The sequence below is a fragment of the Strix aluco genome, chromosome 3 (genome assembly GCF_031877795.1).
Source record: "Strix aluco isolate bStrAlu1 chromosome 3, bStrAlu1.hap1, whole genome shotgun sequence".
In the NCBI taxonomy this organism is placed as follows: Eukaryota; Metazoa; Chordata; class Aves; order Strigiformes; family Strigidae; genus Strix; species Strix aluco.
In genome coordinates, this window is record NC_133933.1 from 15,129,167 (window position 1) to 15,143,662 (window position 14,496).

General features: G+C 49.0%; 1 protein-coding gene across 9 annotated transcripts in view; it reads left to right on the forward strand.

Moving 5' to 3' along the window:
* Positions 1-11,274, forward strand: part of TTBK1 (tau tubulin kinase 1) — a 131,414-nt gene extending 120,140 nt beyond the window's left edge. For 8 of the 9 annotated variants that reach the window (XM_074817436.1, XM_074817433.1, XM_074817439.1 and 5 more), the window contains 2 exons: positions 221-1,815; positions 2,921-11,274. In XM_074817436.1, the coding sequence (XP_074673537.1) occupies positions 221-1,815; positions 2,921-3,347 (2,022 nt within the window). In that variant the 3' untranslated portion in view covers positions 3,348-11,274. The remainder of the gene's footprint in view (positions 1-220; positions 1,816-2,920) is intronic. The other variant, XM_074817435.1, reaches the window with a different exon arrangement.
* Positions 11,275-14,496: the final 3,222 nt, after the last annotated feature.

Here is a 14,496-nt window from a genome sequence, read left to right on the forward strand (position 1 = left end):
CTTTGGCACATTCTTTTTCCTTCATTGATAAGTATCTGTGAATGTCTCCTTTCTAAGGTTTGTTTGAATCGAATGATGGAGTGATCGCTGCTCAGGCACTATTTTGGAAGCGGGATGGACTAGGTGCTTTTCACTGATGCTTCCCGCTGCTGATGTCTTCTGTGTCAATGTTATGTTTGAATACTAACCCTTTTCTTTTGTCACATCTATCTTCTTGCAGGCATATATGCTGAAGTCATTTGAAATGAATGGTCTACCCAAGGCAGTGCCTTTAAGTTTGCCTTATCAAGACTTCAGAAAAGATGTGTCAGACTACTGGGAAAAGCCTAAGGTATCCCAGCGGATAAAGAAAGTTGATTTCTCAAATATTGTCTTGACTGCTCCTTGCAAACCTCTGGAACCTTATCTGGAAATGAATGGAAAAGAGGAGGAGGAAGAAGATGAGGAAGAAGATGAAGAGGAGGAAGATGAGGAGGAGGAGGCAGAAGAGGAAGGGGATGAGATTGACATGCACAGTGGTTCCAGCAGCGACCTGAGTCAAAAAAGCACAGAGCGCAGCCAGGAGTGTGCACCATCCACGCTGCTGGCTGATGACCAGAAGGGATCCAAGGGTCGAGCGTCCACTGCTGATGGGGACCTGGAGCTGGAGGAAGGCTCAAAAACACTAGTGCTGTTTTCACCAGGTGATCTGAAAAAGTCTCCGGTGACTGCAGACTTGGCTCCAGAAGTTGATCTGGGCACTCTTGCTGCACTGACACCCCAGAGTGAGAGGCCACAGCCTATGGGTAGCCAACTGGATGTATCCGAGCCAGGGACCCTGTCCTCAGTCCTTAAATCTGAACCAAAGCCTCCCATGGCTGTGGCTACAGCTTCCTCCCCCTTTACCAAAGTTGAGCGCACATTTGTTCATATTGCTGAAAAGACCCACTTAAATGTCATGTCTTCTAGTGGCCAGCTGATGAGGCATGAGGAATACTGCCCTCCAGGCCAGTTTGAGGAAGTCATTATTGAAGAAGAGCAGGAGGACAACCTGGTGCTGGTAGAGAATGGAAGCATACATTCAGGGCTAGAAGGGGCAGAGACAGAGAGCTGCGCACTCTCAGCTAATCACATTGAAACCACCTCAGAGACAGTGGGGGAACAGCTGGCCCTTCCCAATGGTGTAGCAAAGCCTCCTGAGGACAAGCCGGAGCTCTCCAACAAAGTGGCGCTCTCGCTGGATTTGGAAGAGCCAGGCAAGATGGTTCCAAGGGAGCCTGACCTTGAGAAGACAGCATCGGTGGCAGAACACCTTAAGCGAGCAGAGACCCTCCTCAACACACCACAGCAGGGCCCCAGGAGACCTCTGGGCTCCAGGTATAGAAGTCGGATACCCATTCTGTTCTCTGAAGAGGACACCGGCTCAGACCTTTCAACTTCACTCTCGGCCAAAGAGAGGCTTTATAAGAGGGCAAAGCAACCTGACTTGGCTCGCCTAGTGATGGAGAAGAGGCAAAACCGCCTCCTTCGGCTGACCTCAGGGGCCTCCTCCTCAGCATCCTCCAGTGATGAGAGGCGGCGAGCCTCAGAAACCCTGTCAGCCACTGGTTCTGAGGAGGACACCCACGACTCTGATGACTCCATCCCAAGGAAGGCAGGGAAGGAGAAGGCTACCCTCCTGGGGAAAGAAGAGAGACCCATAAGCACAAAGAGCAGAATTCCTCGGCCCATCACACCAGTGAAAACACTGCTAGAGGTGGCAAAGTCTGAGAGCTCCATGGCCGTCACAATGGCAGTGCTATGTAGCTCCCCGCAGGATGCGGCTGTTGCCTACAGGTAAGACTGGAACGGTGAGCAATGCAAAATGTTGGACTTGTTAAGAGGCGCAGCCAGGGCTTTGCTTACCTCCCACTGCTTTACCCTTCGCTTGGCTTGAATGCCTGGTCCATCCCTGTTTCCTACAGTCATTTCAGCTCACTGGTGTGTGAAATTCCCACTTCTCTGTCTTCTTTGACTCAGTCTGGCCAAAGGGCCAAGCCCCTCTTGACTTGCCCTGACTTTAAGGCCTTCTTCCCTTCCATGAGCTCTTTCATTTGGTCTGATCCTGCTAATAGCAGATTCCTCTGGTGCTGAGCTCTCAGTTTTACAGCATGCTTGGCACAGCCGTCACTCTGCAGGGAGACCTGGCCTGGCTATTGTGATTAGAGCTGCAAGGGCTGCGAGGTTGCCAGTTGTAATTGCCTCAGAAGATGGCCAGCCTGCGAAGAGCTGGAGAGAGGGAGGTGCCCATTCATGGGCTTTGGAGTGACCTGCAACAGTGTGGGCCACCTCCATGTGGTCTGAATTCCCTACACAGAGGGCTGCCTTGACTTTTTTGGAGGTACCTGGCTTTCTATCAGATAAGCACAGAGATGTATGTGGAGGTGGACCTTCTGAATTCACCAGTGTTTGGCTTTTCTGCCTGACCTTAGGGCTGGAGGTCCAGCCCAGGAGCAGAGCTGCTGCTTTGGTGCTGCTATTTTGGAGATGTGGGGTGAAAGGAGGGGCTCCCTGTGGGTTGGTTTATCTTCCAGCAGAGTTACTGTCAGAGGCCAACTGGTGCAATCCAGCTCATACCCGCGTTCCCAGATTGTATCTCCTGCCTGGAAGGTTGCTGCATCCATACTGCATGTTAAGAAGAGTCCCAGATATGTGCTATCAGCCAAACCATGCCTACACATTGTCCCTGAGGGTTCTGGAGGATCAGGGCAAACACTTACTACTTAACAGCATCAAGAGTTACAGGATGGCTGGTGTTCAAACCGGTGCCCCATCTTGTTCACAGCATCCTGGTGCTAGAGGCTCCTTGTAGTTGTCCAGCAACATTCATGCCAAACCTGCCAGGATCCCAGAGCCCCTTGCAGAAATTCCCCTTCATCCTCCCTCTTCTCTTCCCCTACAGGCTTCAGGCACAGAGACCAGCTGGAAGTGTCCCAAATGAGTGCCGAACAACGCAGATACAAAGTCGGCTTCCTCCTTCACCGAACTCCACTTCTTTTCCTCCACGAAGCAGCTCACGGAGGTCCAGCTGTGCATCCCCTTGGAGCCCTGTCCTTCCTTCAAGAAACCCCAGTGCTTCCCCCAGAAGCCAGCTGCCACCTCGGAGGGAAAGTCCTTCTCCCTGCCGACAGCATAAGCCAGGGACTGCTCTTCAGCGAGTTCCTCCTTCCGCCCGACCTCAGCCCCCAGCTCAGGCCCTGGGGCCGACAGGAGATTCCCTGCCCTCTCCTGGTGTGGCCAAAAAACGACAAAGAGGAAAAACCCAGACTCAGAGTCCAGCAACCAAAGGAAAGCAGGTGTCCCTGGAAAGTAAGGCAGCTGCCAGATAATGATCTTCTTCTGCCAACCCAACAGACTGGGTAACTTCTGCATATAGTATACACTTGAGATGCTGCAGCACAGCCTTTCATGCTGGACCCACGAGTGTATAGCAGTAGCTGTACTTCAATGCTTCACTCACTCTCACCCCACACTGTCGTGATCAGCTCCCACAGGCCTGAGAGCCTCTGAGCCACGGAGCCTTCTTCAAGGGAGACATCCAGCCCACAGCTCACGCTTGCTAACGCACAGCACCAAGCAGTGACCCAGGCAGCCTGCCTAGTGCCTGACCCTCCTCCCTCCCCAGGCATTCCCCTCTCTCTGTTAGCAATACCAGTCGCCAACACTGACCCTGGCTTTGGAAAGAGGAGCAGAGGTGACAAGAGCAAGGCCTGCTGGAGAGGAAGGCTCCTGTCCTGCAGGCAGCTCCCTCCTCTCTCCTTGGTGGGAAAACACCAGCCATGGCCACCACTATCTACCTGAGTGTTGGCTCGCCTCCTGCCACCTGTGTTAGCAAGGGATTGTCACCAGCTTAGTAAAGAGGGATGGGTCCGTCCTTGTGTGCTGAGATAAGAGCAGGGGCAGGGTGAAGGGGTCTCTTCTCTCCTTTCCAGAGATGCCTCTGCAGGTGGTAATGGGAGGCAGGCAGGTCTTGCTGGATGCTCCAGTATGTCCCACAGAGGGAAGCCATCTGGCATTGCTGCTCAGTGACACTGCTGCTGTTGCAGCAGATGCCTGTGTGGTGGGTATTTAGATGGAAGTAGGGATGTATTTCTGGGAAATCAAGAGTGTTTGCTAATTGATGTAGAAGGGAGCACACTGCAGCCGCTTCTGTCTCAAATACCAAACTGTGATCTGTGGAGACCACATCTCCCAGCATGGGTGATTCCTCAGCCTGAGTGCAGTTGGTGCCACAGACCCATAGTCCACCAAACACAGCTCCATCCTGAAGATGTGAATAGTCACTGGATGCCTTTAGCTTGGGTGCCCCTTGCACCTAAATTCCTTGTGCTTTATTGTCACGCTCTTGGTGTTTGTGAATTTTGGCACTGTGGTTGAAAGTTCCCCTCCATGGCAGGGTGAGAAATTATTATCCTGTAGTATACTCAAAAGCTGCTGCTTTGCAAGGAGAGGTTTGCTGGCATGCCATGGGTACCTTGTGCATTTCTGTCTGAGAGTATAGTGGGTTGAGTTGTGGAGGTCAGGTTTATGTCTTTCTCAGTGCTCAGCTCTTCCACATGTTGTGTGAGAACTAACAATGTGAATGTAAAAGCAAGGGCTGTGCTCTTCAAGTAATGTTATCAGAGCAGAAGCTTAGCACTCAGAACTGAATCAACCAACTTTTTAGCCCCCAGACTAATTAGGAAGGTTTGAAAATGAAAGCCGGTAGGACTGATATCTGTCTGAGCTTGATGAGATCTTGAAGTAGTCACAAAATTTTCCCCACACCTCACAGGGGGAAACATTCCAGACCCAAATACTTTGGGCTTCACACCACTGTCATGCTTTGTATGAGGGAGAACAAAAATACAGCTGCTCTGTACACCCATTCCTGCAGCTGCAACTAGCTGCAAATATTTACTATTTGCAGACAACAAAACTTGATAGAGGAATCTGGACAGTAATAACCTTGATTCATTTGAACATAGACACAAACAGTCACACTGATGGACATCGAGTCCAAGGTATCCTGAAGCTGTTCACATCTATATGACCTGTTCTGGAGAGGAGCACAAGAGCTGTGACAGGGTGGCTGGGAGAACAGGCTACTCTGTAGAGATCTGAACAGGGAAATGTCTGGAAATAGCTGACAGGAATTACCTCTTCATATGACAGTCTTGGTGTTGCCAATGCTAAGAATTTATTTCATCTAGCTCAAAGTGTTAGCTGTTTTCCATTGATGTTCACCCTGGTAGAGTAAGAAGCACAGCTTCTTGTCTAAAAACACGCCCTCATCTTTGCAGAGAAGCACTGGAGACTCCAAGGTCAGGTTGTGGTTTGATGGACTAAGCTGATGTTGCCACCGAAAGCAGTGTTCCCTCCAACTTCCAGCTGCTTCGCTGCACTATTCCACCCCCTTAACACTGGGGCAACTATTTGGTGAAGTGGCTGGAAATGCTGATCCAGCATGACACTAAGCTCTCTGGTTTGCTGGTTTGGTTTTCATCTGGTTCAGTTCATCAATCTGGGTCAGCATTTGGTCACACAACAGAAATGCGGGAAGGAGAGGACAGAGAGTATGACCACTTCTGGTGGCATTATAACTACATGTGAGTTTGAAGTGTGGGTCAAGCTACAACCTAAATATGCCCTGCATGTTCAGAAACCTGTGGTGTGTGGTGATGTCAACGTGCTGGAGGGAAGGGATGACGTTCAGAGAGACCTTGACAGGTTTCTTTACTGTGAGGGTGGTGAGGCACTGGAACAGGTTTCCCAGAGAAGCTGTGGCTGCCCCCTCCGTGGAAATGTTCAAGGCCGGGTTGGACGGGGCTTTGAGCAGCCTGGTCTAGTGGAAGGTGTCCCTGCCTATGGCAGGAGGTTTGGAACTAGGTGATCTCTGAGGTCCCTCCCAACCCAAACCATTCTATGATTCTATGAAACTAGAAAACAGAATAAAGCCAAACATAGATTCTTTCCAGAAATATAAATCATAATGGCACTCCTATTAATTTGTTGGAGGACTATTCATTTTAGAGTGCTCAGATGGTAAGACTTTGTCGTGAAGCCTTTACCAGATGCTTCATCCAGGTCTTAGATGCACATGCCAAAGATGACATTGAAAAAGCTTGGAAAGAGGGCTACAGGACTATTAACAGGGTCAGCAAACCTGCCTTATCATGGGAGGCCCATAAAGCACAATCAATGTATTTGTTCAAGAGAAGGTTTAAAGGAGTGTTTTCCATGGCCCAGCTATACCCCTGTCAGGGAAGGAAGCTCCAGGGCAGAGGTTTTCCTTCTGGCACATGAAAGCAAGGAAGATGGAGTAGCCAAGAATGGCAGATGAAATAATCAGACAGGCTTCACAACTACCCAGTGAAATCTTTCACAGGAATTTGGGGACTTTTTCTTATTAAAAGGTTTTCTGAGAAACCTAGCTGTCTTCTAAGAGGTTTTCCTACCATGACCCAACCACAAGTAGCAGGCAGGATGCTGGTGACACTAAGGTATCATCTCTCTTTGTGGTGCAGTAGATTCCTGGTCCTGCCAGAGACATGCCAAAGCTGTCACGTGTTGGAGAGCCACCAGACATGTCCTGCAGGTTTCAGAAAGCCAGTGAAAGATTTCCAGCACAGAAAATAACAGCCATTCTCAGTGTTGTCTGACAGGGCTGGGCTGAGGGTGCAGCTGGGTCCATGGAGATCTGGGACTGGCATGAGTGCTACCAGCCTTCTTGCCCCAGCACAGCCCTGCTTTCCAGCTGTCCCTGGCACGGAGGGGAGCAGGAGAGTGCATCAACAGCATTGTGCTCCCCTAGTTGTTTTGGGTGAGAGTGGGCTGCGCCATGAGATGCAATGGCAGTGAAAGTTGGCTGCCTGCAGCAATGTTTTCTCCCCAGAGACCCTGTGCAGGAGCTGCTGGACACTGTCACTGAAAGTTTTCTAAGGGTTGTTCCTGCAAGGTTTAACTGTCCCCATATCCCACAGGTTTGGGTCTCCGGATCTGCTCCTCTTCCCAGTGGCAAGTGATGCTGTGATCTTGGCTGGATATCACATTGCCTTTTTCATGCCTTCACTGAAGTTATTTTTACAGGAGCTTTGGTGCTGGGCTCTTCCAGTCAAGTGGCTATCAAGAATTTGCTAACAAGAGATGGTCCCTAGAGCCGCGTTTTGCTGGCAGAGCCAGTCACAGGGCACAGACTGGCCCAGGCATGCTCGTAAGCCACGTGCTGCAGGAGGTGATGGCTTGAGCCCTCTTTCAGGTGTCAGCAGAGGGACTCAGGAAAGCCCCTGCCATGCAGGAGCTCTTGATCTCCTCCCTGGCTCTGATTTTCAAGGTTCTTCCCTTCAACTGCTCAATAGCAAGTGTCACTCCAGGGTACTCCTGTCACTGGGGTGCTCAGCACACCCTGGTTGCAGAAGTTCCCATTCCTCTTGTGTGCCTTTCTGGAAGGTTTTTCTGGCAGGCAGGTGGACCAGCAGTGATGCTTTCTGCTAGCGTTACTGTGAAAGCAGCCCTGCAAAAGGGTCAACAACTCCTCTGGGTCCTCTCATCCTCTCTTCTTCCTCCACACCTGGAAGGATGCCTGCCACAGTTGGAGCAAACACAGGAGATCACATCTGGGGGCATGAGCGGATGAAGCCTGTGATGTTAGGGAGAACTTAGGTGGTTGAGGGATGCCAGACGATCCAGTCTGGCATCGCAGGACATGGTGGACTGTCACATCCCAGAAAGGTGGGAGAGGCAAGACCCTGCTGTTCTCTGCCATGAAACATGGTGTGCAAGCTGTCAAGCCTCAAGGACACACAGGGCTGCTCAAACACTGCTGTTGTGTGCGCCTGCATCCTTGCTTCACTGCAAAGAAGAGTAGATCAACAAGATCAAGCTGACCAGAGCAGAGGAAATGGCTAGGAAGAATAAAGAAAACTGTTTGGGGTCAGGGGAGGAGAAGCAGGCTTCCCAGCACTTTTCCATGTTTGCAGAAATTTCTGGGAACAGCCTGACACTACATGGTTCCCCGCTGGTACTTTTGCTGCAGGGTCTATCCTGGCCAGCTGCAGATGGTTGTGCCTGTGTGTGTTTTGAGGGGACTCCTGGGACAGGCTGCCACCATCTCTGCATCCATGCATATATGTGCATGGGTGGTAGGAACAGATAGGACTTGTTCAGGGAGCATTGTGCGGTGCTCTGTGTGTTGGGAGCATAAGTGTCTTTGGGACTGCCTGGTATCATAAGATACAGCAAACAGTCTGCTGAGAGTCTTCGCTTTGCTGGAGTCTGCAAAGGTCCCACGTGCTTTCTTATCTGCCAGCTGAGAACATGGCATGCTGGCTGGTAAAAATGAGTCAAAGGCTGCTGTATGTCCAGGAGATGCTTGCAAAGAAACAGGGATACAGGGGCGGATGTGCCAAGTGGCAAATCTGAAAGACAGTTCTCAGCGCTAAGCCAGCATGATGAGCAGAGGGAGCAAAAGAACCGATGGCACCAGTCAGACTAATGCTGTGGAGGAGCCTGAACACATAGATGGAGCTGCTTAACTGATTCATCTGATTGGCAGCACAAACACTTCCGCTTGTCTTAGTGCAAAAGGTGTTTCAAGTAGCAGACATCTCTGAGGCAGTTGTGCTTGGAATTTGTGAGAGGCAGGAGACTTTGCTTGCCCTTTCTAAGTAAATAATATTATAATATATATATTATTATAACAATATAATATAAGTAGTGCCCATTATATATAGTGGCTAAAGGTTGAAAAGGCTCCTGCTACCTTCAGAGAAGTGCCCTGATGCTATGTGACTATGTGACCTATGTGTGCAGGACTGACTGCTGTGTGCAGAGGATGTGGATGGAGAAACAGAGTACCACTCTACCAAAGTGCATGTGAGCTGTGAGGCTCCACTTGCTGGAGCATGAACCAGGGGCAAAACACCCCAGCTTGGCTGGTTGGCAGCCATTATGCTTGCCATCAGAGTTGTAATAGCTGTGGATGAATCAGGGTCTGGAGAGCCCCTGCTCACATGGCTGCCCTTGACTAACACAAGCATGGTTTGTTTGCTAGTGAAACTCTTCAATCCAAAGCAAGTTATGTTGGGGCAAGAAAATCTTTGATGTTTCTCCTTTCAAACACAGAGGTGTTTTCTGAGCATAGATCCTCTGTAAGAAGATGGCTAAGTATCTATTGATAGCCTGACCAGCTCCAGTAGCAACTCGATGGTCCCTTAGCACACTTCTTTCTTCTCTGTATAGTTTACTGACCCATGGCATGATCCTACCACTATTCCATGTGCACAGACACTGATGCCCACCTAAGGCCTTGCCCCACACATCAGTCAACTGCAGTTAAATTAATCCTGTGAACACAGTAAAAGTCCCATTGTGGACATAATAGGTTTGGTATCAAATGAGTTCCTCCTGACTTACCTGAAACATGCCTGTGCTCCAGCAGTGCTAGGCTGGTTTCACAAAGCACATGGAGACTACCTTGGAGTTTGCAACCACCTTTGGTTCCATCTGTTTGCCAGCTGCTCTGACAGACGCACACAGGGAGAGAGCTTGGGCTCCTGTTCAGGCCCTTTCTTCTTGCGATGTGTGCCTGTACCACTGATACTGCGTGGGTGCCCATGGGCTCCCGAGGTCCTCTGCAGAACCCTGAGTGGTTGTTTTGCTCTTCCTCAGCCTGTTGCTCTGCTCCAAGGGGCTGGGACCATGCTGATAGTAAAAGCACAGCCAGCTGACATTAAGTCAGGTTGGCAGCACCTCCATGAGCTTGGTTGGTATCTTTGTGAGGCCAGAGAATAGTCCTGGTTGCAGGCTGTGGTGAGCTGTGTACAGCCAGAATCCCCTGAAATGACAGTGATTTGTACGCCATAGATCTCCTGTCCCCTCATTCCTAATATACCTCCCCTAGCGGATCTTGTCTTCAAACTCCTGACTCCCTGCAGGTCAGTCCCTCTCTGGCTGATGGCCTGAAGCCCTCCTGGATTTCTGAAAAGCCTGAGGTAGATTTGGCCAGCAACCTACACAGCAAGCTCTGCACTGTGCAGGCTGATGCTCCAGGTTATAAGGAGGAACATTATCCCTTTTATTTCTGGAGCTGCAAATCACAGAATCAGAATCACAGAATCATTCAGGTTGGAAAAGACCCTTGGGATCATCGAGTCCAACCATCAGCCCTACTCTACAGAGTTCTCCCCTACACCATATCCCCCAGCATCTCATCTAAATGACCCTTAAAGACATCCAGGGACGGTGACCACCTCCCTGGGCAGCCTATTCCACATTCCAAATGTCTGGAAAGCAGATTTAAAGTACACACTGATGCCCTCAGTGCTAAAAGGAGGAAGGGAGCTACCACAGCAAATCCAGAGATGGGTTCCTGGTAGGGACCACGGTGGGAACTCCTGCTTTCAGCTCCTAAACCAGAGGGGGCTGCAGGGGTGAGACCTCTGCTTTGGCGAAGGTACTGCTGGGCTGGTATCAGCATGGGGCTTGGCAGTAGCTGCTCTGCCTCTGGCTTGCCTCTGCCCTAAGTGCAAGGAGGTCTGATACAGAGGCAAGGGCTGACGTTTACTCAGCACTTGGGTAAATTTGGCTGCTGGGGTGCAAGGCAGTAGCTCTCAGACCATCGCCTGCAGATGGTGTGATGAGGTCTGCAGGACATGGGGGTTTAGACAAGGAGTCCAGGCGTAACAGTGTGTGTGAAAAACAGTGTCAGCAACGCTGCTGTGCTATGGGACCTGGGCTGCTTCTTCTCTAGACAGGAATTGGAGCTGGAAATGCGGATAAATTTGTATATCTCCTTTTAACACGATAGCATGTGACTCTACACTCAGACATTGTATCTGGCGCACCGACGTCGTTTTCCTTCACCTCTGGCAGTTTGACGAAGTCTTTTGGCCTGGAGACAGGACTTCTGCTCCTTGGTACTGCCTGCCTGGAAATGCAACTGGGTCCCAAGGCTAAATCTCTCTACATATCTTCTTTGCATTTTTTAGGAAAGCAGCTGGAGAATGTTTACACACTTCAAACAGAATGTACAACACCGACCGAGGAATCACAATCCGGTTCAACTGCATGGCAAATTTCTTGGCCATAAAATCTGGCATGCACACAGAGGCCCTGTCTGTGTACAGATCCACCTGGCATTTGTCATAACTTCAGATCACGTCTTAAAAAAAATAAATGATGATGCCACTTCTTGTTCATATCAAACACAGTTGTCATTAGATTTGTTATTAAGAGGGGATTCTTGATCATGCCATTAAAAGCCTGTCTACCTTTTCATTGGTGTCTTCTCCCATTTATTGGTGTTGCCACAGGTGTGCCACCTGAATTGCTAGCAAGGGATCTTGGCTACAATTGTGCTTGAGTTTTATTCCAGCTGCATGGCAGCTGTGGCCCCCGTTCCTTCTCTGAAACCTGCAGATCTGTGCCCCAGGTTGCCATAAAATCTTCCCACAATGTACATTTTTTCCTACATCATGACAACTCACTTGGCTGCAGCCAACCCCAAAACACATGCTGGCAAGGACCAGGAGAATTCCCTTGTTTCAATATGAGTATCAGTGATTCAGCTCCTGCCTTGTGCATGTAAACAGGTATGCAAAAGCTCAAAGCTGTCTGATTTGCTGGTAGCCTTTCCCTGTGCCACAGCCGTAATGCTGGCTCTCTCCTCTTCTGTGGCTTGTGATTCATGCAAGCAGGTGAGGTCAGAGGAACATGGAAGAATGCACCAGAGCAGGGCTGTTGGTGTTCATGCAAGCATTTCTGCACCATAGATGTGTTCCTTCACCATTAATTTTGTTCACAACCATACTGCAGGCAGCAGGCTCAGCTATCCACTTCCAAAGCAGGATCTGTCAGACAGCAAAGCCTGCTTTTTTAACAAAAACCCTGATGCTCTTAGTGTAGAAGCCTAGATGCCACAGTTGAGTAACATTTGTGCAGTTGTTTGCAGGACCAATGCGTGGCTGGTCCATGCAGTCCAGCTGGGACCTGCCCTAGGGGATCTTCACTGAACTCCAGAGCTGGCTAGGGACAATGTTTTACACGACTGGACTCTTGCTCTTCTGCTTTATATGGTCTTCCCAATTTGAGCACTACTGGGATCATTACAGTATTTCACTGGCCCCATCTGTACTCTGTGCTGAGACCAGCCAGCTGGGGCTGCAGTTGGGGCTGCACATTAATATGCTGGAAGTGGAGCAGAAGCAAACCAGTAACTTGGCATGTTTTGACTTAATACTCTCTGATGGTCTGACATTTAAACTGAGGACAGCTCCTACAATAGTCATGTCACCGTGTGCAAGTTGCCTAGTGGCTATTGTGTGCAGATGACATCCAGGTATGTGTAGTACTGTTTCTTACTTAGGTTTGGGAAAGGGTGGTGGAAGAGGGAACAGGGCAGCTATGAAGGACCATTTTCATCAACTGGTAAATTCATACCCCTTCACCACCTTCACTTGAGCAACCTCACTGAGCACTCTGCAGGCAGGATTAGATACAGCTTACAAGCAGAGAGACGTCCTTTGTAGCCTGACACAGGTAGTACAGGGCTCAAACACGTTACTTGGCTAAACATAAACTTACGGCCACCTTGCAGGCACACAGCAGATGTCTGCTGGCAAGTGGGTGTCACCTACGTGGCTTCATGAAAAAGGCTTATTCTCTTGTTGCTCAGTTGCCATCTCCATTTCTCTGCTGCTTTCTTTGAGGGTTTTGTCTGTGAGTCCCTGTGCTGCACGATGTGACCATCTCAACAATTTTACTTTTGCTTGTGTTTTTAGTTTTCCTCTCTGGCATTGCTTTAGCTCACAGATTCTCTCATAACAGTCTTTCCCACAACCTAGAGATATTCTCATTAAGCTTGAACCAGGGTTTGGCATCAAACATGGTCCTTAGCTTCCAGAAGCCTGAACCCTGGGCTGCAGGTTTTGAGTTGAACTAGCAAAATTAAGAGCTAAGACACCAGTAAACACAAAGGCATTTATGCATCCTGTCCCCACTGAATGGGATGTGAACCTAGCTTGACACTACAGCCATCTTTTCAGTTTCCTTTGAGCCACCTTGTGTCTGTTTCAGCTCATCTTGTGTATAGCTATGCCCATATTTCTATTCATGTGGCCCTGTTAATGTGATCAACACTAGCATATTTCACATGTAGCTTCAATGGACTGGATTTCTCTGCTCAGCTGTGTAAAGTTCCCTTTCTTGTCTTACCAAAGGACATGCATTTACAGCTAACCAGACCAGAGTTTCAGAGGGATGGAAATCAGGGGATGGCAGACAGTACAAGGGAGGACACATCCTGTCAATGTCCAAATAATGACCATGTGGCCATTATCCAAGGATTTGAGAAGAGGAAGTAATAGTAAGAAAGATGAACTCTTGGGAGTTTCACAAATCCTGCTGGTAAGGTAGGACCCCAATATTCTTGAATGTAACAGCTGGTAGCTGTGATAGCGTGGAGGTGATCATTTCCCGCAGGAAGAGGCATTGCTATTTCACGTGTTAGACTTAGACCAGTTGTAGTGATTCTGTCCAGAGCATTTTACATTTCAGACTATATGTCAAAAGACAGATTTTAATTCTGAGCACTCGCTGTATTGGTGAGTTTGATGGGATTCAGAGCTGAAGAAGATGAACATGGAATCACTTTTAGTAGAGGAACAAAAACTATCAGGAGTTCATATTTGGAGGGAAGAGAGAAATCACCCCAGAAAGAGTTCCCTAGATGATCATATTTGAACATGACGCAAAGCACTTGAGTGCTTTGAAGTGGATCTTTTGGTGCCTTTTCTCCCAGATGAGCATGCCAACATGAAAAGGACTTTGCACCTCTAGAACAATATCATTGCACCTCAAAAAGAAATTAAAAGAAGGAAACTGAGAGGTGCTAGATAAGGAAGCATAACAATTAAGGGGTTTATAAATAGCTTTCCATCCAGCTCACTGTGTGGTGAGGTCTTTCTTTTCATGCTCGCTCTCACCAGTGTTTTCAAAGGGCTTCCTGGCTTGCAGCCAGCTATCTACAGTACCCCCAAGTCCCATGAAAATGTCTGTTTAAGTCTCCTCTTGGATCCAGGAGCATGGCTGGTGTCTGCTCACTGATCTCTGGTGATGCTTCAGGCTCCATCTGACAGGGGCTCTCCCTCCCTGCCCACACACCAGCACAGATCAGCCCCAGGCAGGCTCAGCTCTTCTTATGAATGATGCTCCCAGGAAACTCTCTCCCCATAGAGTCCCACTTGGCCATCCCCAAGGCATAAGGAGTGAGCATGAGGCTGACAGCAAGTGTCTTGGCAGTTGCACCATGATTCCCATTTCATTAACACGTATCATAAAAGACACAGTAAATGCAATTCAATTAATAACGCAGATTTACTCACTGCTACAAAAAGTGAGCAAAGCAAGGCCATCAGCCACTGATACGGATCACAAGGATCAAGTGATAAAGAAATAAAGCAAGCAGAGTCAAAAGAAGAATTGGATTTTGCAGAGAACAAA